The 25,670-nt window shown below is 40.8% G+C and overlaps 1 protein-coding gene across 2 annotated transcripts in view; it reads right to left on the reverse strand.

Moving 5' to 3' along the window:
• The window catches only part of GCP1 (glycoprotease 1), a 63,066-nt gene extending 41,338 nt beyond the window's left edge, over nucleotides 1-21,728 (reverse strand). Inside the window, exons 1-8 of one of the 2 annotated variants that reach the window (XM_088962154.1) lie at nucleotides 20,936-21,728; nucleotides 20,786-20,830; nucleotides 10,201-10,275; nucleotides 10,001-10,097; nucleotides 9,663-9,753; nucleotides 7,359-7,408; nucleotides 6,082-6,272; nucleotides 5,885-5,970 (exon numbers count right to left, since the gene is read on the reverse strand). In XM_088962154.1, the coding sequence (XP_088818280.1) occupies nucleotides 5,885-5,970; nucleotides 6,082-6,272; nucleotides 7,359-7,408; nucleotides 9,663-9,753; nucleotides 10,001-10,097; nucleotides 10,201-10,275; nucleotides 20,786-20,830; nucleotides 20,936-21,220 (920 nt within the window). In that variant the 5' untranslated portion in view covers nucleotides 21,221-21,728. Of the gene's footprint in view, nucleotides 1-5,884; nucleotides 5,971-6,081; nucleotides 6,273-7,358; nucleotides 7,409-9,662; nucleotides 9,754-10,000; nucleotides 10,098-10,200; nucleotides 10,276-20,785; nucleotides 20,831-20,929 lie in introns of both variants that reach the window. The other variant, XM_088962153.1, reaches the window with a different exon arrangement.
• Nucleotides 21,729-25,670: the final 3,942 nt, after the last annotated feature.

Consider the following 25,670-nt stretch of genomic DNA (forward strand, 5'->3'; position numbering starts at 1 on the left):
CATTCTAGTTTGTTCATTGTAAATGAAGTTGAAATTTTGCAAAAATCAAAATTTGTTGAATTTAAATTCCTTGACTTTATAAAATGCAGCATAATTTTATTGGCAAATCAAGGAAAGCACTAAAGCTTGGGAAAATAACTGATGGTATAAAAGTAACTTGAATATTATGTTCAACAAGCATGCATGCAATAAAAAGTACTAGACTACTAGTGTCAGCATACCACGAAAGCATAGCATGTTTTGTTAAGCAGTTGAACTTGTCTTCCTATTAGAATCCAGAGGTGAAAAACAATACAAAAATCGCAATCAACTTGGCATTTTGTTGAGTGGGCCGACTTGTGTTTAGTTTATTTTCTTTTAAATTAAGATGTTGTTGGGCCTTGGGCCCATTAGTTTTTATTTTTACTTAGTTTGAGTTGCTGCCCTACTAAGGGCATCCTTGTAATATCTCATACTTAAGTTAATTACAAATAGAATGAGGGACTGGCGGCTAGGGTTATGTTAATCTATCCTAGTCGACCTTCTTCTCTTTTTTCCCCTTTCCTCTCTTGCTGAAATCCCCAACTTTCTACTCTTCCTTTCACAAGAAGCTTGGCCGAAATCAGCACATAAGGCTTTCTACTTGGTATTAGAGCAGGTTGAAGGTTCTTGAAGAGATTCATTCCTGCAGCCCTAGATCAGCCGACTGCATGGAGATTTAAGAGGCTGATTGAAACTTTCAGGTAAGCCCAGTTTTTGGATTTTCTTGATGGATCTGTATGCCCTGTAGCTGGTCTAGGGTTTCTCATCAGAATCAGGAAAAACTGGAGAAAGGGGAAGAGTCCTAATTTTGTTGGACTCTTCAATTTTGACCTAGGTAGTGGCGCCCTATTCTTTTAGGGTTCCTCTGGGTTTTTTGTAAGGGGCGATTCAAGTTCCATGTGGTTTGGAGGCCTCTAGAGAGGGCGTTGCTTCTTCTCTATCTTCTCCCCATCCCACCGAAAATGAATTTTTCGTGGGAAGAAAGTCCAGGACACCAAAGGAGTGTTGTTGGTTCCAGAAGGTATTATGTTTATTCTTGTTGCATTTTTTAGTTGTTTTCTGTACTCTTTGAGACACATGGAGGGACACAGAGTTGAATATAATCCCGGGAATGAAATGGGACCAGTGGAAGGAGGTGTTGGAAACCCCTTCGGAGCCGGAATCATTACTACAGTTAGGTTGGATGGTACAAATTACTTGGAATGGTCCCAATCTGCAAAGATGGCCATTGAGGCTCGTGGAAAATTGGGGTATATTACTGGTGAAGAGGTAAAACCCGAAACTGGCAACTCCTAGTGGGTGCAAGAAAATTATATGGTAATGACATGGTTGTGTAATTCTATGTTGCCACATACAAGTAAGAACTTTTTATGGGCAAACACTGCTAAGGAGATATGGGATGAGGTTGCAGAGACCTATTCACAGAAGGAGAATGTTGCTAGGGCTTATCAACTGAGAAATCAGATTATTGCTACTAGGCAGGGAGATAGATCTGTTGCAGCTTATTTTTCAGTCCTTAAGACCCTGTGGTAGGATATTGACCATCTAGAGACCTTTGCTTGGGAAACCACCAAGGATGCAGCTACCTATCAAAGACACTTAGAGAAGTATAGGGTGTTCGAATTCCTTGTTGGCCTTAACCTTGAGTATGACATTGCACGACAACATCTTCTTTCCAGGGACAGTGTCACTCTCTCCCAAGCATATGCATTCGTGTCAAGAGAGGAGTGTAGGAGGGATGTAATGATGAAGAATCTCATGTTTGATCAGTCTGCTATGGTAAGTGCTGTGAAACCTAAACAGAATGACAATGAGAACAAGAAGGAAGACAAAAGGGACTTAGTCTGTGACTACTATAAGAAACCAAAGCATACAAAAGATACTTGCTGGAAGTTTTACCTACATCTTGTGCTGGCCAGATTGAAAAATAAGAAAGGAAATGCACATATGGCAGTTACTGGTGACACTCCGCCCCCCCCCCCCCTACTACAGCTGCCTTGGAGTCTGTTGCAGCTGCAGCAGTAAGGGCCGGGCTTGAGAGGTTTAGGTTACTTCTGAATCAAAGGGATACAGCTAGTTCCAATACAGCCGCAACCGGACAACAAGATACAAGTAGCATAGGTGGAACTCACTCTACCTCCCTTGCCCACACAGGTAGTCCACATGTCACTACAAACTATGTTTCTGCTTCAGGTAAGGAGAGATCTCTTTGGATTATAGACTCTGGAGCCTCAGAGCACATGACCCATTGCTCCACCATTTTCTCCTCTTACCAGCTCAGTTCTGGCAGAGATAGGGTCTCCACAGCTGATGGATCCATGTTCCTATTGCTGGGAAGGGAACTGTCAAGATTAATGATTCCATTTGTTTACCCCCTGTCCTCCATGTTCCTAGATTGAGCACCAACTTGTTATCTGTTAGTAGTTTGACTAAGAATCTGAACTGCTCAGTATTTTTTTCTCCTGGACATTGTATTTTGCAGGATCTGGATTCAAAGAGGACGATTGGGAGTGGTCGTGAAGTGAATGGAATCTACCTCCTGGATACTCTTCCAATTCACCAAAGTCATCATGTTTGCAAGGACAGTGAGTCAAAACTTGTGGATCGGATTATACTCTGGCATAATCGTCTGGGTCATTTGTCTTTTTCTTCTTTAAGTTCTTTGTTTCCAAAACTGTTTGAGTCTGTGAGTCTGTCAAGTTTAAAGTGTGAAGGTTGTGAACTTGGAAAGCATTGTAGACACTCTTTTAAACCGAGTAATAAAAGATGTTCTTCTCCTTTTGATGTTATTCATTCGGATGTGTGGGGCCCTTATCATGTTCCCTCTATGGGCGGCTATCGCTATTTTCTTCTATTTGTGGATGATTTCTCTCGATATTCCTGGATTTACTTGATGAAATCACGTTATGAGGTACCATCCTTGGTGAGGTAATTCCATCAGATGGTATTCACACAATTTGGAACTAGAATCAAGATGTTCAAGTCTGACAATGCTAGGGAATATTTTGAGAGACATCTTACCTCATATCTGTTGGAGTATGGTGTTGTCCATCAAAGTAGCTGCTCCTACAGTCCACAGCAGAATGGTGTTGCAGAGAGAAAGAACAGACACATTGTTGAGACGACAAGAAGCATGATGATCAAAGCGACAGTTCCGGTTCGTTTTTGGGGTGATGTTGTTCTCACGACAGTATATCTGATTAACAGGATGCCTTCTCGTATACTTGGATTCAGCACTCCATTCAGCCTTCTTTTTCCTCGGGGGGAGATGTTTCATATTCCTCTAAGGGTGTTTGGGTGTGTCTGCTTTGCGCATATTCTTGGTCCTTAGCGTTCGAAGCTTGATACCAAGGCAAAGAAATGTGTCTTCCTTGGATATGCAGAGAATCAGAAAGAGTACCGCTGCTATGATCCAGTCTCTGGGAACTGGTTTGTTACTATGGACATCACCTTTTTCGAATCTACATACTTCTTCGCAAGGAATCCTTCTCAGGGGGAATGTTTTGGGGAAGTAAGTCAGCAGTCTATCCCTCTCCCAGTTCCAATTCCTGTGTCTACTACTGTGCTTGACAACCATCCAATGTCACCTACCTTGCCACCCCCTTTGCGTTCCGTCTCACAGTATTACTCACGGCAGAGACTTCATAAGGAAGTTGATTCCACTACAACAGAACTCACACCACTGGTCCCACTAACACTGTTACAGATAACCTTGATCTCCCTATTGCTCTTAGAAAAGGGAAGAGGAAGTGCACTGCTCATTACATATCACAATACTTATCCTACAGTGGACTTTCTCCTTCCTACCATGCTTTTCTCTCTTCTCTTGATTTTGTGTCTATACCCAAGGGTGTTAGTGAGGCTCTCTCCAAACCTGAGTGGAAGGCAGCTATGCAAGAAGAGATGGAGGCTTAGGATGCAGCTACCTATCAAAGACACTTAGAGAAGTATAGGGTGTTCAAATTCCTAAACAGAATGGCAATGAGAACAAGAAGGAAGACAAAAGGGACTTATCTAGAGACCTTTGCACCAGTTGCAAAGATGACCTCTGTTCAGATACTCCTTTCTCTTGCTGCCTCATACTCTTGGCCCTTGTTTCAACTGGATGTGAAGAATGCTTTCCTAAATGGGGATTTACAAGAAGAGGTGTATATGGACCTTCCAGCTGGTTTTTATGATAATGCTAAAGAAGGAAAGGTATGCAAGCTGAAGAAGTCACTATATGGCTTGAAACAATCCTCGGAGCATGGTTCGACAGATTCAGAAAGGCCCTGATTGTTTTTGGCTACACTCAAACTCAATCTGATCACACCTTATTTGTGAAGCGCAGGGGATCTTTGGTGTCAATCCTAATTCTTTATGTGGATGATATTGTTGTCACTGGGAATGATCTGAGTGAGATTGATAGTTTGAAGAGGAACCTGCATAAGGAATTTGAGATTAAGGACCTTGGAGAACTGAGATACTTCTTAAGCATTGAAGTTGCAAGATCGAAACATGAAATTTTTTATCTCTCAAAGGAAGTATGTCTTGGACCTTCTCCAAGAAACAGGGAAACTTGGAACAAAGGTAGCTAGCACCCCCATTGATCAGAACCATAGAAATAGTGCATCGGAAATGAACTAGTAAAGGACCTTGGGAGGTACCAAAGACTTGTGGGTCGGCTACTATACTTGTGCATGACAAGACCAGACATCTCCTATGCAGTAAGTGTAGTGAGCCAATACATGCATGTTCCACGAGACCAGCACTGGAAGGCAGTTGACAGGATCCTTGCTTATATGAAGGTACATCCAGGCAGAGGCATATTGTTTACTGATCATAGATAGCTCAAGCTAGAGACCTATACAAATGCGGACTGGGCAAGATGCCTCGATGACAAAAGATCAACTTCAGGAATGTGCGCCCTAGTTGAGGGTAACCTAGTCTCATGGAAGAGTAAAAAACAAACAGTTGTGGCAAGATCAAGTGCAGAAGCCGAATATAGGGCCATGGCACATGGAGTTTCGGAACTTCTCTGGATCCGTTCTCTGTTGGAAGAAACCGGTGTTCAGGCAGAAGAACCTATGATGCTATACTGCGATAACCAGGCAGCAATTAATATTGCTCATAATCCAGTCCAGCATGACCAAACTAAGCACATTGAAATAGATAGACATTTTATCAGAGAAAGGGTAACTCCTGGAGAAGTTTGTCTTCCATACATTTCTTCTGATCTGTAGCTTATTGATGTCCTCACAAAAGGCGTTGCAAAGAATAAGCTGGAGCATGATCTGCGCAAATTGGGGATGTATGACATCTACTCCCAACTTGAGGGGGAGTGTTGAGTGGATTGACTTGTGTTTAGTTTATTTTCTTTTAAATTAAGATGTTGTTGGGCCTTGGGCCCATTAGTTTTTAATTTTTAAAGAGCTGTAATTACTTAGTTTGAGTTGCCGCCCTACTAAGGGCATCCTTGTAATATCTCATACTTAAGTTAATTATAAATAGAATGAGGGACTGGCGGCTAGGGTTATGTTAATCTATCCTAGTCGACCTTCTTCTCTTTTCTCCCCTTTCCTCTCTTGCTGAAATCCCCAACTTTCTACTCTTCCTTTCACAAGAAGCTTGGCCGAAATCAGCACACAAGGCCTTCTACTCATTTTAGTCAGTTATTTTATCACCAACATGAACCTATTGTTGTTTCTGTTTCTTTTTTCTTTCCGTTAGCCCTTGAAAGTATCTTCCACAGTCCTTTTTCTATAAATAAAAAATTGGCATAATTCACAAACACATGATAAATGAAAAGATTAGATGATAAAAACAAACAAACATGCAACAAACTTCTAATCAAAACTAGCTTTTCTTAACTGCATTTACTTACACTTTTTTGGATTCAATTGCTAGCCGCACTTGAGTCTTCAAACCAGCATATGAGAAATTGCAGTCCTTGTGTTGTTTCATTGGGATCTATGGATCAAACCAAATCTTAAACTGAGTGGGCAAGTTAAGGAACATGATATTAACTGTAAGAGGTAAATTTAAAACCCCTCCCCCCTAAAAAGGAAAATTAAAAGGTACCGAGAATTTGATAGATTCAGCATCTCCTTCTTGAGCAAGCTCCTCTAGAGCTGGGCCACCTCCTCTTCTCATATCAAGCCCAAGCCATCTTGCTGTCTTGTCATATGCTTCACCAATTGCATCATCTATTGTGGTCCCAAGTTGTATATATTGGCCAAGGTCAAGAGCAAGAACAAGGAGATTATGTCCTCCTGAAAATTGAATGAGCACATGTGGCAAATCTTGTCAGTTTCCAAAATAACATGGTCCCACTTCAAGTAAAATGAAAAAAACTACATATTCATCTGAAGATAGTAGGAAAAAAGTCATAGGTTGCATCATCTTTATTTCCTCTCATAGTTTTTGTTTAACCACTTTCTTCCGAAGTTGTGTGCCTCATAACCTTGAAACCTTGATGACAACGGCAACTTTGTATTTGACCATATTATATATATATAGTTCTTTGTGTCAATTGACTTGAGAGTAACATATTTTTCGATAGTAATTTATGCTCCACCCTATATATAATATATTGATAAATGGCAATAACAATGAGGCAGGTTAATAGAGTAAACCTGCCCCACCACTAATGGGATAACTTCAGCACAAGTATTAACAGGTAAGGTGAGTTTTGTTAGCAAAAGTCTAACCAGTGTCAAGTTTGAGACCATGGTTGAAGAAACTGCTCCATCAGGTCACTGTACTTGCACAAATAATATATAGGGTTTCTAACTTCTTTCACCGTTTTCGTACCCCTCTCTTAAAGCTACAGCTAAAGCTAAAGGGTTTCATGCTGATATTGTGTACAGATCCTTGTCTTTGCCAATCACAATGAAAGAATTAGATATTGATGAAAAAGAGAAAAGAGAGCCAGTAATAGATTCAGTGATCCTCTAAGCAAGCTTTAGATTGATCATGTGCCTTTCATCCCTATTCCCCATCCCAATGACCCAACCCTTTGACACAGGGAAACTGCCATCTTTCTTCTCATTTGTTATAGTTTTTGGTCTTTTATGCAGAGTCGGGGAGTAGTGACAGGCCCTTTCTTAATAATATGTAATGCTAGAATATAACACATTACACATAGCAACAGTGCAACAGATCACTCCAGGCAGGAGATTTCACCCACAGATCCTAGACACAGAATCCCTAGTTCACAGCGCCCCCCCCCCCCCAACTTGTCTCCCTGAGTATGTATATTGCACCCTCAGAATGCAAGACATATGAGCACCAGTATTTGATGAACAAAATGCAAAATATAACAACCTAAAATAGTGGAACAGAACAAGGACACTTACCTGAAATTAAAAGGGCCAAGAATGGAAATTGCAAGTCTCTCTCAATTAACCTAGATAAAAGGAAATTTTAGATAATCAGACATGTTAATCACTTACAAGCATTTGGATCAAATGGATGAAGTTGCTACATGGCAGTTGTTTTTGTTTTAGAAAACAAAACTACTCGTGTTGTCGAACACCCCCTAATAATATAACAAATAAAGATTGAACAGTATAGATTTTCTCGAAGAAATTTTCACCAAAGAAAACCTACAAAGGTATCCAATAAAACAAAAGGGACAGGAAGAGGATAGGTGCAATGACAATTAGTTATACCTCTTCAACAACAAAGATTTAATTGGTAGAATCATCTGAAGAGGAAAGAAAATTTCTTGAAGGAATTAAAAGTTGACAGTGTCAAAGTAAAAGAAAATGAGAAAAATGTATGGGAGCTCATAACTGAATACAATGAAGTTGAAAAAAAAGACATTATATTAATAGATGATGATAAAAAAAATGAATGAATGAATGAAAGAAAGAAACTGAATACAATACAGTTGAGATGAGCACTCTTAATCTTCTAGTACTTATCATGCATGTATCCTTCCTATTTTCTTGGGCCTTGAAAATGAAACTATGCTTCTTTTAATGTTTCCTAGGGTTCCACTAAAAAATTCACATTTTCCATATTTATCCCCAATTTCCCTTAATTTTCTAATATTTCTTTGATATGCAACTAAAAATTATTGATAGAGGAATTGAACAAGGTTTTGAAACAGTGCTTTGGAACAGGTTAAAGACTAAATGGCCCAAAAGGAAGCTAGTGAAGATTCATGTTTGAGAAAAATATTTGGGAAGCCACCGTATAACATTATTAAGACACTTGATGGAGTATCACTGAAAATGTGATTTGCATAGCCAGATTCAAACAATTAAGATAATATAAAAATCTTTAAATTTATCTAGAGAGATTAAATTATTCATATTCCTGACACATTCCCCCGTAAACTGCATAAGACATAGATACCTTGCCTATGGATATCATAGCTAATATATGGTAATACAGGCCAGATGGGGTGAGCTACAAGAATATGCACATCATATTCATATGTGAAAACAACAACATACTGAATTCAATGCAAGTTAGTTACCTGGTGCTATTTAACTTCATAAGCATCTAAGTTCTTCAAGTATCAACAATTCGCTGTAGCAAATTCTTAGGCATCCACAGACATAATTGCAAAACTTATTAACAATTTTTCTTTCAATTAAATCATAATTCATGTACATTCTTGGCTATCCTTTTTAAGCTTATTCCATATCAGTTGCTCATAGAGATCCTTGAACTAATATCAAAAAGGCGACACAAGGTGCATGCAGAAAGAAATATGTGTATTTGACAACCAATCCTCACCAGAGAAGGTGGTCCTTAGAAAGGCTGTAGTGACAGTGCATGAAAATCTGTCTGCAATTGCTTCAAGGATGTGCACCTAACTTTTATTTTTATTTCAACGCCCTGTGCCCCTGTCCATGCCTAATTGAGCCTTACTTTGTTCTGTGTCAGTTTCTGTGTTGTATATCATCATCATCATAATCATCATCCATACCTTATCCCAACTATATGGGATCGGATACATGAACCCTGTTTCACCAATCCATTATATTCAACGTCACATCCACTGTTAAATTATTAGTGCTTAAATCATTTCTTACTATTTCTATCTACCCATGTTCTTTTTGGTCTATCCTGAGCTCTTCAAGCCCCTTCAATTTGTAACAAATTACTTCTTCTAAACTGGCATAGTTGGTGGTCTTCTATGTGCGTGCCCAAACCATCTTAGTCTACTCTCTCTCATTTTATCACCTATTGGAGCTGCTCCTGGGTTCCTACAGATAACTTCATTCCTAATCTTATCCTTTCTAGTTTTCCCACTCATCCATCTTAGCATTTGCATTTCTACCACATACATTTTCTGGGCATGTTTCTTAACTGCCCAACACTTTGTTCCATACAACATAGCTGGCCTTTCAAGTTACACGGGTGTGCATACTTTTTACTACATATATTTTGCTACATAATGTCGATACCTGCCTTGGCTTCAAGTACAGAGTACTACAGACCACCATGTAAAAAACCTGATCCATTTCTTTCTCCTCTCTCTCTCTCTCTCTCTGCATTTATTTTCCTTACTCATCTCTCTTCCTCTCTCCTTGTGCACATGCTATCCAACTAAATTATACTTTACCTATTCAAAAAAATATATACAAAAAGTGCATATGCTTTGCACATTAAATATTTTTTCATACAAGTGAAGTCTAAAATACCTGGCAACCAGAGCATGAGCTTCCATGTGATGAACACCAACCATTGGCAGGTTGAACTTCCCAGCAATTTTTCGAGCTTTCCGCACACCAACTACATTAGAACTTCATGAAGATTAATAAATAATATTCTCCTTTCAAGATTAATAAACTTATTCAGTGAGTGGTCTATGGGAAATAATTCTAGCCGCCAAGGAAAATAAATGAGAGAGCATGTATATGGGGGTGTCTGGTAGAGATGCGGTTGGAGAGAGTTCAGCCATCACTGATAAAAAAATGGAGTTCAAAAATACAAAAAAAAAAAAAATGAAGCAGGATGAAAGATGTAGAAGCTAGATTACCACGTAAACAAAGACTTAAACCTGGTCCAATAGTAACAGCAACTGCAGAGAGATCCATTTCAGTCAAATTTGCTTTGCCAAGTGCCTGTTCAACTACCTGCAAGAAGGAAATTAAAGTTTGACTTGTTCCCAAATAACAGATACTATGAAAAGGAAGAAACACTAGCAAACCAAGTGCTTTGAATTTTTAAATGCAATACCTGATCAATCACTTGCGAATGTGCTTCTTCCGCCATTTTAGGAGCAACACCTCCAAATCGTGCAAGCAAATCTGCCTTGATGAAGTGGAAACATAAAATTAGCACATAAATTTTGCAAGCACCAAAATAGATTTAAAATCTTTTTATGACACCTCACGAAATGGGAACAGATAGAATAGTAAAAAATAATTTTTTACCACTTCATATCACATCTTTAGTCTTCCCACAACTCTTTTAGAACCTTCTAATTACCAATTCACTCCTCAATGGTGCAGTCACTGGTCATCTCTGAACATGAAGAAACCATCGTAGTCAACTTTACCTCATCTTGTCACTAATTGGAGCCATTTGTGAGTCCTCTCTAATGCACTTATTTCTAATATGTCCTCTCTAGTCTTGCCACTCATATATCTCAGCATCCTAGTTGCAAATCACACCAGCAATAAATCTGGAAAATAGAACAAAGAAGAAAGAAAAGAGGAAGAAAGAGAAGTTCTGATAAAGATTTAGAAGAAAAGGAAATGGAAGAAAAGGGAAGAGGAAAAGAGATGATCCTCTCTCTCTCCCCCCCCCCCCCGATTAAATATGTATTGAATAACAAAATTTGTACAGTGACATGAGTGCCCCTAGTTGGGCAGCTAACTCAAAGAACATAAAAAGAATAAGTAATAAGGTCCATAAAATAAAAAGTCCACTACAGCAGAAACAAAGCTACTAAAAAATAAATAGAACTAAGACCTATTCGGCCCAATCTCTCTACACTCCCCTTCAAGCTGAGCATAGATGTTAATCATGCCCAGCTTGCTTATCCAAGGGGGAGTGTAAGGTTCTGATGTCTCCCATGCCTGTGATAAAGGCAAGAGAGACATTAACAGGGGATATTGTCTCAACCAGGTAGTGAATAAATGTGAAACACCAGTCATATGGTCTAAAGCACTAGAATCTATTATCCAAGGGATTTTACGATTACCTGAAATAGTAGCATGATTTGCAATGGCACAAATACCTGACTGTGCAAAAGGAGAAGAAGAATCGATTTCTAAAGGAGTAGGTGGTGCTATAGTTGTAGACTCCAAGTGACTAATTATTCGACCATATTTCTCATATTCAGCCCTAGCAGCTGCAAGCTATTCCCCAACAGATTTCTCAACACTCAGCCCCTGTTCACTCTGTGAGGAGGTGGCTACATTTGCATTGCCACCTTTCACACTTTCATTCTTTTTACCATTATTTCCATTCTTGGATCTAGTAGGCATGAGCTCTGGATGCAGCTTCCAACAGGTCTCCTCAGTATGTTTGGGCTTCTTACAATATCCACACACAACACCCTTCTTTCTAGTATTAACCTTTGGCTTTATCCCGACACTAGCATAGTGGTCAACTTGAGGTGCCACAAACTGAGTTTGTTTCCTACTCTCATCACTACTAACCATAGCATAGGCTTGAGACAGTGTCACCTCACCTTTTGCTAAAACATTTTGTCTAACAATATCATATTTAGGGTTGAATCCAGTGAGGAACTCAAAAACCCAATTTCTCTCCACCAACTTTCTATGTGTCTCAGCATCTTTTGTGCACCCCTACACAACAATCTCCATCAGGCCAATCTCCTACCAAAGAGATTTTAGCATGGAGAAGTAAATAGCTAAGGGCTTCTCCCCCGTCTTAAATTGTTCACATCATTCTTTAGTTTGTAAGCCTATCAACATTTAACTTCTGGGAATAGGTATTTTTGACACTATCCCACACCTCCTTCACAGTATCCATCCATAGGTAGTGTTGGTTAATATGAGGTTCCATGGAATTTACTAACTAGCCTACTATTGTGTAATTTTCTTCCATCCACCTCTCTTTTTTTTTTTTTTGAGAGATAAAAGTAAAGTATCAATATATTAAATATGAACAAAATATAAAGCAAGATAAAGTGCTAAAGGAGACCAGAAAAATGTTCCCTCTAGACTTGAACCCCACCTTGCTTTACATAAAGATTATCATGTACAAAAAAAGGACTCAAAACCTATACCCCTAACCAGCCTGTTACCAGATAACCAAGAAAACATCTTTTCCACAATTTTCTGAAAAATGGAGTCAATAGAACTTATCTTATTTTTGAAAACCCGACTGTTTCTTTCTTGCCACAGACAATGCTCCCAGTGATGTACCCCCATTTCCCTCTACTACAGACATGAATCTTTATAGACCGAGAACATGTAAAAAAATTGGTTCCATCCAACTTTACTATGGTTACTACTCTTAACAGAGTCTCCACAGACCCTCCCTAGCCAAACCCAGTGTCTGTGGGGTATTTTGTCTCACCACCAGTTTGCTCCAATGACTAAAAAAGAAGCAACTGAAAATCAAAACAGGATATTACTAATCAAGAATCATTGACCTAAATCCAAAATTGCTTCTCAACCACCCAAAACTAGGGTTTTACAAGACCCAACAACTCGAGAGGAGAGAAAATCCAGCCGCTCCTATCAGGGACTCCAAAACTTTTTCCAACCTAGATCGATCTCAAAGAAGATAACAGAACTTCCTTTCAAGCCACAAGATACAGTTTAAAAGTGTCTCTAGAACCCTTAATTCGGTTTCTCCAATTATCTAGGATTTTCAGGAAAATCTCCAAGAACCTGTCTTGGGCCTCAAACTAAGAGTAAATTCCTCTCCAAAAAACCTTCCAAATTGGGCTGTATAAGCTGCCAATAAATCAGACAATAAGTTCTCCATACACACAGTGTATGGGCCTAACAGAATAAATTGAAGAAGATGAGAACCTACTCTGATACCAAGTTGCAAATTACACCAGCAATAAATCTGGAAAATAGAATAAAGAAGAAATAAAAGAGGAAGAAAGAGAAGTTCTGATAGAGATTTAGAAGAAAGAAAAGAGAATGGAAGAAAAGGGAAGAGGAAGAGAGCTTATCGTCTCTCTCTCTCTTTGTCCCTCAATTAGATTAAATATGTGCTGAATAATAAAAGTTGTAAAGTTACATGAGTGCCCCAAGTTGGATGGTTGACTCATAGAACACAAGTATTAAGGCCCATAAAGAAGGCCCACTATAGCAGAAACAAAGTGTTGAAGTTTGACCTGCCCTAGAATTCTGTCTTGTTCGTTGACTGTAAAGTAAAGTAAACAACAAGAAGTAGGAGAGGAAAGAAGAAGAAAGAAAAGAGAGAAGGACTGGTTCGAATTAGAGAAAAAGTCATCCCTAGATTCGGCCAGACCTGTTATTATATTATTAACTTATTGGAAAAGACTTAAGTGTCCTTCTTTAAGTAAGAGGCACTCGAACTAACATAACAGTACACATCAACATTTTCAACAAGTACAAAGACCGAAATACCCCTTCACTAACACCACTAACACTCCCCCTCAAGCTGGTGAGTATATATCATATAATCCCAGCTTGTTACATATGTAGTCCACTCTCCCCCGACTCAAACCTTTTGTAAACAAGTCTGCCCACCGGTTTCCCATACTAACATATGCAGTTTCTATTACTCCATTCAGCACCTTCTCTCTCACAAAATGACAATCAACTTCGATGTGCTTGGTTCTTTCATGAAACACTGGATTGGAAGACATATGAACCGCTGCCTGATTGTCACAATAGAGCTTCATTGGAGTAGTGATGTCATATCCTATCTCCTGTAGAAGGTTCCTTAGCCACACTAATTTCCAAGCAGTATGTGCCATGGCCCTATATTTTGCTTCTGCACTGCTTCTTGCCACAACTGTTTGCTTCTTACTTTTCCACGTTACTAGGTTACCCCCCAGAAAGGTGCAATAGCCTGTGGTAGATCGTCTATCAGACATAGAACCTACCCAATCAGCATCGGTGTACCCTTCTACTACCAGCTTTCCACCACTCCTGTACAGTAAACCACAACCAGGAGCTCCTTTCAGATACCTCACAATCCTTAGCACTGCATTCCAATGTGGGACCAAAGGTTTCTGCATGAACTGACTCACCACACTAACCGCAAATGAAATATCTGGCCGAGTAATGGTTAGATAGTTTAGTTTGCCTACAAGTCGGCGGTATCTGCCAGGGTCTTCAAATACCTCACCTATATCACTGCTCAGCCTCGTATTTGTTTCCATGGGTGTCTCAGTCGGTTTAGTACCCAACAACCCTGTTTCTTCCAGTAAATCAAGCACATATTTCCTCTGACACAAATTAATGCCATGCTTAGATCTTGCTACCTCTATGCCTTCAACTTGCCAAGGTCCTTTGTCTGAAAGTGTTCCTGTAGGAATGCCTTCAATCTGTCAATGCCCATTTTATCATTCCCAGTCACAACGATATCATCCACATACACCACCAATATTATTTTGCCTGCCGAAGAGTCAAAACTGAAGACAGAGTTATCAACTTGGCACTGTTTCATACCAAACTTCTTGACCACCTCACTGAACCTACCAAACCATGCTCGAGGGGACTATTTAAGTCCATATATAGCCTTCTTAAGTCTGCATACCTTACCATCCTCCCCTTGAGCAACAAACCCTAGTGGTTGCTCCATGTAGACCTCCTCGAGCAAATCACCATGCAAAAAGGCATTTGTTATATCTAGCTGATGTAGAGGCCAATCATACATAGCTGCAAGGGAGATGACGACACGAACTGACCCTATCTTAGCAACCGGGGAGAATGTCTCTGTGTAGTCAATGCCATAGGTTTGGAAGTACCCTTTGGCAACCAGCCGCGCCTTCAGGCGCTCAACACGACCATCTGGCAAGTACTTAACACTATACACCCACTTACAACCGACAGCCTGCTTCCTAGGAGAAAGAGCGGTGAGGTCCCAAGTGTGATTATGATGCAAAGCAGAGAGCTTTTCTTCCATAGCACGGCACCACTCCGGAGAGGTAAGGGCTTCCTGGACATCCTTAGGAACAACCACGGAGGATAACAAAGAGATGAACTGGCGATGGGAGGTGGAGAGGTGAGTAAGTGAAACAAAATTGGAAATAGGGTGAAGGGTGCAAGTACGTTTACCTTTTCGAAAGGCAATAGAAAGATCTAGGTCGGAGGCTAGTGTCGAAGCTGGAGTTGGATCTGTCAATGGTGATGAAGCTGGAGGAGCTGCAGCCGGTACACGTGGGCGATGTGTATACGCGTTACGGATGGGTGGACGATCAACAGACGGTGGCACCGGAGGCAAGGACGTAGGCATGAATGGAACAAGAGGAGGTGGATCAGCCATAGGAAGAGGAAGAGGAGGTGGTGATGTGGAGGAAGCAGCAGCACCGGACCCCACGAAGAACGGAATAGACTCAAAGAATGTAACATCAGCACATACCAAGGAACGACGAGAACTGGGATGATAACACTTGTACCCTTTCTGAGTTTGGGAATAGCCAAGGAAGATACACTTCCGGGAACATACACTTCAGGGAACGTGCATCTAACTTGTTAGTCCCGGGACCCAGATTATGAACGAAGCAGACACCCAAATACCCGAGGAGAAGTAGAAACGGAGACATGTTGGGGAATAAGACACTAAAAGGAGAACGACCATCAAGAATAGACGTGGGCATCCGATTAATTAAGAAACAAGAGGTGAGCTCCAAAAGGTTTTGGGAACATTCATGTTGTGCATGAGGGAGCGTGCCGTTTCTACAAGATGTCGGTTCTTTCTCTCAGCAACCCCATTTGTTGTGGAGTGTAGATACATGAAGTTTGGTGTATAATGCCATGTTGGTCCAAGTATTCTTGAAAAGATGAAGACAAGTATACACGACCATTATCAGAACGGAAAATTTTGATGTGAACGCCAAATTGATTGTGGATCTCAGCATAAAATTTCTGGAAGATGGCAAATAATTCACTTCTTTCTTTCATTAAATAGAGCCACATCATTCTTGAACAATCATCAACAAAAATAACAAAATATTTGTATCCATTATATGACATCACTTTATAAGGACCCCAAAATTTGAATGAATTAAAGAAAAAAAGACTCCACACACGGTTATCGACCCTAGAACGAAAGGGAACACGATGGTGTTTCCCAAATTGACATGACTCACAATCTAAAACAGAAAGTTGACTCCATGAAATGACTAAGGACTGCAACACTTTCAGTGAAGGATGACCAAATCTACAATGTCACTGGAGAGGAGAAATTGATGACTGAAGGGCCGTTGACGTTATTCCACCATCATCAAGATAATACAGGCCACCAGCTTCATGCCCTCCACCAATCTTCATCCTCATCTTGAGATCCTGAAAAACACACATAGAGGGATAAAATGTGATGGAGCACTTAAGGGACTTGGTCAGCTTACTAACAGACATAAGATTAAATGGAAGCTTAGGTACATATAAAACAGAGGATAGGGATACAGGGTCCAGGTCAACATTACCAACGCCATAGATAGATGATGTGGAGCCATTAGCAAGGGTAACAGATTGGGATGTTGAGCAATGAGTGAGAGATGAAAACACACCTGGAGTTCCTGTCATGTGATCGAAGGCTCTAGAGTCAATAATCCAGGGGTTGGGTGTGGATGCCAAACAAGCCATACCTGAGTGTGCAAAGGTAGTTGTGTTCCGCTGCGACTTGGATTGAACAAACATTTCATACTCATCCCGAGAAACACTGACCATCTCCTTGCCTGGACCATCTAAGGAAGTAGAAGGCATCGGGTCAGCTGACCGGTTCTCCTGTCTAGACCTGAAACTGGTGTCACTAGTCATGGCCTGGTTGGCCCACGTCGAGGGAGGACCATGTAAGTCATAGCAGTAGTTAATAGTATGTCCATTGAAACCACAATGAGTACACTTCTGTGGACCCGACCCACGTCCTCTACCACGAGCTCCCCCTGAATCTCTGCCTCCAGTACGACTACCACCATGGATATGTGTAGATCCACCACTACCACTCCTGACAGGCTGGGCTCCTCGAGCCCCACTTCTGCCACCTTGACCTCTCGACACTACAAATGTTGATTTATCTAAGACATTAGAATCCATAGATCCAATGGAAGCCCTCCGAAGACGAGCAAACACCTCCTCTAAAGATGGAAGAGCAGATCCCCCTAGTATCTGGGCTCGTACTGGTTCATACTCAGACTTCAGCCCCACCAGAAACCGTGTCACATCAAGCTACTCTCGCTATTGTTGTTTAACTTTGACATCGGAAGTGAGAGGATGATAGACATTTAACTCATTACGGATATTTCTCACACTGGCATAGTACTCCTCAAGGCTCTGATTTCCCTGTTGCAAATTGAAGTATTCCTGATACAGTTGATATACCCTAGTGGCATTATCCTGACCTGAATACAGTTTCTTAGCATGATCCCACACCTCTTTGGTTGTGTCAAGAAACATGAAGTTCACACTAATTCTGGATTCCATACTGTTCCACAACCATGTGATGATCTGTGCATCTTCCTGTTCCCAGTCTTCATACTCCTGAGAATTAGCGGGGGGTTTCTCCTCTCTTATGTGCTTCACTTTCTTCTTCGCCTTCAGAAAAAACCTCTACAGACTTGGCCCAAGGGACATAATTCTCTCCATTCAGTTTAATGGAGGTCATTTGGACATTCAGGTAGTCAGTAGATATCATGACACTAGGTTTACTATCACTGTTATCTGCCATTTCCGAACTCCCTTATTATTGAATTCTAAGCACTACACACTGCACACTACACACAGACACTTCACCGAAATCTGCACATTGATTTCAACAATAATGAATGCTGAGAACTGCAACACCACAAACCCTACTCACCGAAATCTGCACACTAATTTCAGTAGTATTAAATGCTGAAAACTACAACACCACAAACCCTACTCATCGAAGTCTGCACACTGATTTCAGCAATATTAAATGCTGAAAACCACACTTGTAACACCACAAACCCTAATCCACAGCTACCGGAAGTTTTACCATTAAGTAGACACTATTGCCCTTCGAATCACACACAAACCAGAATAAACCCTAGCATATTGCGATCTGAAAACCCATCATACGAACTGTACTACACCTCTCATGTATTCCATAACAGAAAATATGCATAAAAAAAACTTTACCTCATCGCCTGAAGGCCAACCACACAAAGGACTGAGACACCATTGCACCACACGTACCAGCCCTAATTAGGGCTTAGAAACCACAACAACCAATCACCAACGACACAATCGGAGGCATAGGAACCTCCAAGGGAAGAGGGCGATCACTCCTTTTCAGCCCTTTTCCCAGTCTCCAACTCACAGCTGAGAAACCCAAGAGAAACCCTAGTTTGAATGCGCAGAAGACAGAATTCTAGCAAGTCTGATTTGTTTAATGTTGCTCTGATACCATGTTGAAGTTCGACCTGCCCTAGAATTCTGTCTTGTTCGTTGACTGTAAAGTAAAGTAAACAGCAAGAAGTAGGAGAGGAAAGAAGAAGAAAGAAAAGAGAGGACTGGTTCGAATTAGAGAAAAAGTCATCCCTAGATTCAGCCAGACCTATTATTATATTATTAACTTATTGGAAAAGATTTAAGTGCCCTTCTTTAAGTAAGAGGCACTCGAACTAACATAACAGTACACATCAACATTCTCAACAAGTACAAAGACCGAAATACCCCTTCACTAACACCACTAATATAAAGCTACTGAAAAAATAAATAAAACTAAGGCCCATTCAGCCCAATCTCTCTAGAATCCTCATCTCCGCTACATTCATTTTTTGAATGGTCATTAACATACCTCATTTCCTTGGGTAGACCTCCAGAACATAACAACATCCTATTTATTGCTTCCTGTTTACTTAAATCAGTTACTTTAGTTTTGGATTTCAGTACAATCTTGACAGTCAGCCTATCATCAGTGAGGAAGTCCTACCATGAGGAGTGATGCATGCCCAAAGTTCTTTGTCTCACTTCTTTTAAACTTCAACATTTAGGGTAATCTGTTTTACTTGTATTCTTGTGAATAGAATTAGCTGTTTAAGATCTTCATTATTTGAAACAACACGCTAATGGGAGTGTTTTGAAGGGAATAAGGTCCATTGCCAAAAAGAGGAAATGGGGTTGAGGTGTTTTAACTACATTCCAGAAAGAGTGGCAAAGAGGAATTCAGGAGGTTGGCACTCTTACGTTCTTGACTTAAAAACCGAAAACCCTACAACTGTTGGCACATGTAAAGCGAAACTGTTTAACTATTGAGACTGTACCCTACCACCATGGTTCTGCAGCCAACGTGGCGGCTCTCACTCTGGCAGAAAGTAGCCTTTCCATGATGGATCTCACCCTGGTTGCAGGTAGTCCATTCCCTTTGGTGCCTTTCACTCTGCTCCATATAGCCCTTTCCATGATTTGAAACTAAGATGTGGAGTAGGCTCTGATATCAATTGTCTCATAGAGTCAGAAACCTACAGTGTTTTAGCTCAATAAAGACGATACGGATATGAACTCTTTCCCATCAGATCAAATATGCTAGGGTTGTTCCAACTCCATCACCAGATTGAAACTTGAAAGTCAATGAATCTTTCAAGTGGAGCTTGGTTGGCGGAAGAGGAACTTTATTCGTGCTAATCACTATTTTGAAAGTGGAGCTTGGTTGGCGGAAGAGGAACGTTGAAGAATGTGAAGTTTTGAAGATGATCAGAAATCTAAGTTGGAACAAGGCATCCAATGTCTGATGGCTTCACTATGATGTTCTACCAAAAGTCCCAGCCCTCCATGGAAAGACTTCACAGAGGTAGTCATGTCAATTTTCCATTCAATGGAAGTGCTCACTCATGATTCATTGCATGTGGTCAGAAATTAGAAGCAGTGTAGCTTAAATGCACCAGGACTGTAGGGTGATGTCCAGACAAGTGGTGAGGGTATGCAGGGAGTGCAAGGGAGTGCGGTGAAAGTATTGGGGAACACAAGAAGGAAAGGTAGTTGGGAAGCATCATCATCAATTTTGAAGTGGTCTTTGCATTGGGAAAAAGCCTTGGGAATAGTGAGGGCAATGCAGCCATAGAAGTAGAGAACCTTCTGGAGTTAGCTTGAGATTTGGGATGTACAGTTGCTTGATTGCTGACTAAGGGGGTGTTCGCCGATATGTATGCTTTTTTTTTTTTTTTGAGAGGAACAAATCAACCTAGCGGTGGAAATGTTTGAGAGGAACCAGTAGGATGGTAAAAGGGCTTCTATCAAAGGGTGGTATTGTATTCATCTCTAATCCTTGTTCTCCCTCTCCACCTTAACGCAGTATAGAGGAAGAATCTTGATTTTTGCTTTAAGGGGAGTGGAGCGAGATGCTTCGAAATCTCAGAATTACTTAAATGATGAAGTTGTACATCAGTAGGAGGTAAAGAGCAAGCTACCAATAATGATTACTACACTCCCTGGCGCTGGAGAACTTAAGACCATCATAATCTAAAACTTAAAAGGACATCCAAATTGAAATAAATTGATGAGGCATTCACAGGCATTGCAACAATGAAGTTGAAGTCAACATACAAGAATTATATTCCATAAAAAGTAACTCGAGAAAAATTACAACAAATGATTGTACAATACGCAGATGCTTATCTATAAACAAATCAAACAATCAAGTAAACGTTCAGAAGAGAACTCGCGAAATATACTTGAGAAGACACCACTTGGCTGAGAATTTCTCCATTTCCGCGAACCTAAATAACGAAAAGACAGTTTAAGTGCTTATAGGAAAAATTTGAAATGAACAATAAGAACCCAAATTAACAATGGAACTAGAACGAGTGAGAACGAACACTTACGACGGCGGCAGCGGTGTCATCACAGCTCGTCTCGATACCTAGAACAACCAAATCATCTCCAGTTCCTGAAATTCTAGTCTCTGCGTCGAGGGAATGGAAACTGTAATTAGAGAGACCAACAGCAGGAGAATTGACGGGAGAAATCAAAGGAGACCGAATGAGTTTCTGTCTTTGATGTTGTCTCAAATGGATTCTGAGCGTTCTTAACAAACGAGGAAATGATGGCTCGCGAAGCAAATTAAAGCGCGAAAATACAGTAGAGAGTGTCAGTACTGGAGCCAGCATTTTTCCTTATTTCTCTTCTCTCGGTCGAAACTCGAAAGTCGAAACCCGGCAGATAGGCTGTTATATATGGAATGGAAAGAGGCGACGCTATAGGGTGAACGGGTGGAGTACGAGAGCGTTACCCGTGTAGATTGGATGAGTCACCTATGGTCCAACGTGCCAAAAAAATAGCCTACGTGGTAGATCGAAACCCTTCACCCCTCCAAATATCTTGATCGGCTTCCTCCGGGGCAAGCCCGTGCCCATATCGTTCCAACCACCAAGGTCAGCTCTGTTACCCATTAGTTGTTGAGTTCGGCTTCAGTCGACGCACCCTCCAATTCGTATAAACGGTTGAAGCATGCGAGGGATGCTTTACGTCGTTAGTGACTCGTTCTCTCCCTTGAGTGCCACAGGGACTCGTTCCTTCTCCCTCTCTTTCCCCCATCCACCCGGTGGTGATTTAACATCCATTATCGTCGGCGATAAACAACCATCACCAGCAAACAGATCATATTGGATGAGATTCGCGAGAATCCTAGAGATCCCGGATCTATATATTTTCTATACAGTTAAGAAGCTTTGTGTTTTAGAAGTTTTGTTTTTAGCAGTCTTGTTTTTAAGAATATATTCCTTTTGGATTAAGAAGTCTTTTGGAGATAGAAGTTGCATTGCATTTAGGACGTAGGGTTTTTAGAAAGTTTTGGGAGCAAGAAACTCCATCGAGTTTATATATATATATATATATCATAAGATAGCATTTTAGCAGCCTTGTTTTTAAGAAGATATTCTTTTTGGATTAAGAAGTCTTTTGGAGATAGAAGTTGCATTGCATTTAGGACGTAGGGTTTTTAGAAAGTTTTGGGAGCAAGAAACTCCATCGAATTTGTATATATATATATCATAAGATAGCAATGGAAAGGTACAACCTTTGGCTTCTGAAATTTTTCATGGTATCAGAGCCACCTTCCGGCAAGTCAAATCCAGCAACCCTTTGATATGAAGGTAGTTGGGAGCCATTATAAGATGGTAAAGCTCATCGACACCAACGTTGATGTACTCTAAGTCCTAGTTCCTAATTTCTTTGTGAGCCTCATGAGGATTGTCTATCTTCTTCTTGGAATCAAACTTGATGTGTTTCTTGCAATAATCAATCACCTTGGGTAAGATATTACTGGTGACGTTGAGCAACGGAATCACATCGACACCAAAGCCATCTTCGACCATTTGCTTAAACATCTCAGACGAGTCTTGCTGATCGGTCACCATAGCTGCCAACAACAATAGGAACAGTGAGAGCTCGAGTAAGTCTGTTGGACCGTCTTCTCCTTTCTATTTGCATCCATCAAATAATCCTAGAACTATTATCAGTCTGGTGGTCTTGAGAGGAGATAACTATGACGAATGGGAAAAGGCAATGAGAACTGCTTTTCATGCCAAAAACAAAATCGGTTTCATCGAAGGCAAGGTCACAAAGCCGGAGAACAACACTCCAGAGATTGATCTCTGGTGGATTGTGAACTCGATGTTGGTGGCTTGGGTTTTCAATACTGTCGATCCATCATTGCGTTCAACTATCACGTATATGGAGATGGTCAAGGAGCTTTGGGATGATTTGAAGAAACGATTCCCGATCGGCAACGGACCCTAGATTTATCAGATTAAATCCGAGCTTGCTAATTGCAAGCAACATGGACAGACAGTGGTTGCATATTATGAAAAATTGAAGGCAATGTGGGACGAATTAGGAAGCTACTCTAAGGTACCCGTGTGTACATGCGGGTGTAGGTGTGGAGCGGCAGCCGAATTGGTTAAAGAAAGAGAAGAAGAGAAAATCTACCAATTTTTGATGGGTTTGGACAATGATATATTTGGAACTGTGCGTTCCAACATATTGAGTATGGAACCAATTCCAAATATGAACAAAGTTTACTCAATGATCATATAAGAAGATCAACATCGATCGTTGGCACGAGGTAAGGAGGAACGGGCAGATGCGGTTGGTTTTGCAGCACAAGCCTCACAGACATCACAAGATAGTAGAACTGCTTCAAAAGACAAAACAATTGTGTGTAACAATTGTGGTCGATCTGGCCATGAAGTAAAGAATTGCTTCCAATTAATTGGATACCCTAAATGGTGGGGAGACAGACCCCGCGGTACGTCGACCGGGCGTGGAGCAGGAAAAGGAAAAGGGGGTGGACCCTCTGGCGGACATGGTCGAGGCACGACAAAAGCTCATGCTGCCTAGTCATCAACGGGGCGTGAGGTGGCTGCTAATGCAACTGTGACTGACGAAGACCGGACCGGACTGAGCGGGCTTAATGACGAGCAATGGTAGACTCTTGTAAGCATGCTTAGTGCTTACAAAACCAGGACTAATGAACAACTTTCTGATAAGAATTACTCCACTGAATGGATTATTGACTTTGGGGCGTCACATCACATGACAGGGAATTTAAATGTACTTGTTGACACCTATGATGTTGCGCCTTGTCCTGTTAGGTTACCCAACGGTGCGCACATCAAGGCCGTGAAAGAAGGCACTGTTGAACTTGGAAATAATTTTAAATTGTTGCACGTATTATATGTCCCAAAACTCAATTGTAATTTATTGTCAGTAGGTCAGTTACTTTGTGACACAAATTGTATTGTGACGTTTACTAATAAGTTATGTGTAATACATGATCGCATCTCGAGGACTCTGGTTGGTGTGGGTGAACAACTTGATGGGGTCTATGTCTTCAAGGGTGTGGCGTCGGTTTGTGCTTACAAGACAGATGGAATTGGGTCATGCGATTTGTGGCATCGGAGATCGGGACACCCTTCTTATCAAACGGTTAGCTTGCTTCTTAATATCAGTAATAGTAAGAACAAAACCTATGATGTTTGTTTGAAGGCAAAGCAAACTAGAGATGTTTTTATTCAAAGCGGCAATAAAGTGACTGGTTGTTTTGCATTGATTCATTATGACTTATGGGGTGCTTATAGAGTACCTGCATCTTGCGATGTTGTATATTTTTTGACAATTGTTGATGATTATTCTCGAGCGGTTTGGATTTATTTGCTGGCCGAAAAAAGTGAAGTTGGTCAAACACTCAAAAATTTCTATGCAATGATTGAACGACAATTTTATAAGATGGTTAAGGTAGTGAGAAGTGATAATGGAACATAGTTTAAATCATTGAAATCATATTTTGATGAGCAAGGAATTTTATTTCAAACTTCCTGTGTTGGAACACCAAAACAAAATGGCTGTGTGGAGAGAAAGCATCATCATATTTTGAATGTGGCCAGAGCACTCACGTTTCAAGCTCATCTTCCGATCAATTTCTGGGGTGAGTGTGTTTTGACCGCAGGGTACTTGATTAACCAGACACCTGCAACCCTTCTTGGTGGTAAAACACCTTACGAGATGCTATTTGGACAAAGTCCTTCTTATAAACATCTCAGAGTTTTCAGTTGCTTATGTTTGCCGCTAGGAGTAGGAAATGTGTCTTTGTTGGGTACCCTTTTGGAAAAAGGGGTGGAAATTATACGATTTTGAGTCTGGTGATTACTTCGTCTCACGAGACATGGCATTTAGTGAGGCCGAGTTTCCCTTTGCCACTCCGGAACATCAACCCTCAGTAACCAGTCCTCCCATAGCCAAGGAAAATGTTGGGTTGCCTTGGATTGTCCAACCACCGGACTCTACGACCACTCCTCCTGACATGGTATCTAATTCACCTCATATAGAAGTCAAGGGGAGCAACACGATTGATAAAGAAGGACATCAGAACACGGGTAATGATGAGGAGGCAGGTCCTCTTGATGAGACAAGGAGACATAGATTGCAGGAATAATGAAACTCCAGCTGCTCCTCAGCCTACCACAGAGTTATTAGGCCGCAGACATCGAGAAAAGCGGACCCCCAGCTATTTACAGGACTTTGTCACACACTTTGCTCATTGTTTAGTCCCCTCCGCTGTTTCTCTTGCATCATCTCAGTCATCGAGTACTCCTTATCCCATAACTCATTATGTGGCATATGATAATCTTTGTATGAAACACAAACATTTCTTGGCAGCTGTTACTGCAGGCTGAGAACCTACTCGTTTCTCTGAGGCAGTGGCTAATGCTCGATGGTGCGAGGCTATGCGCCAAGAGATACAGGCTTTGGAAGACAATGGGACATGGACCTTGGAAGACCTCCCACTTGGAAAAAAGGCAATTGGGTGTAAATGGGTATACAAAATCAAGTACAACTCTTATGGATCCATTGGAAGATTTAAAGCACGGTTGGTAGTCTTGGGCAACACTCAAGTTGAAGGTCTTGATTACAACGAGACCTTTGCCCTTGTGGCTAAAATGGTCACAGTTCGAACCTTCTTAGCAGTTGATGCAACCCAACATTGGGAATTGCACAAGATGGATGTCCACAGTGCTTTTCTACATGGTGATCTCCATGAGGAGGTCTATATGAAACCTC

Source organism: Nelumbo lutea, chromosome 1 (assembly GCF_056320005.1).
Source record: "Nelumbo lutea isolate HS-2025 chromosome 1, American lotus-T2T, whole genome shotgun sequence".
Classification (NCBI taxonomy): domain Eukaryota; kingdom Viridiplantae; phylum Streptophyta; class Magnoliopsida; order Proteales; family Nelumbonaceae; genus Nelumbo; species Nelumbo lutea.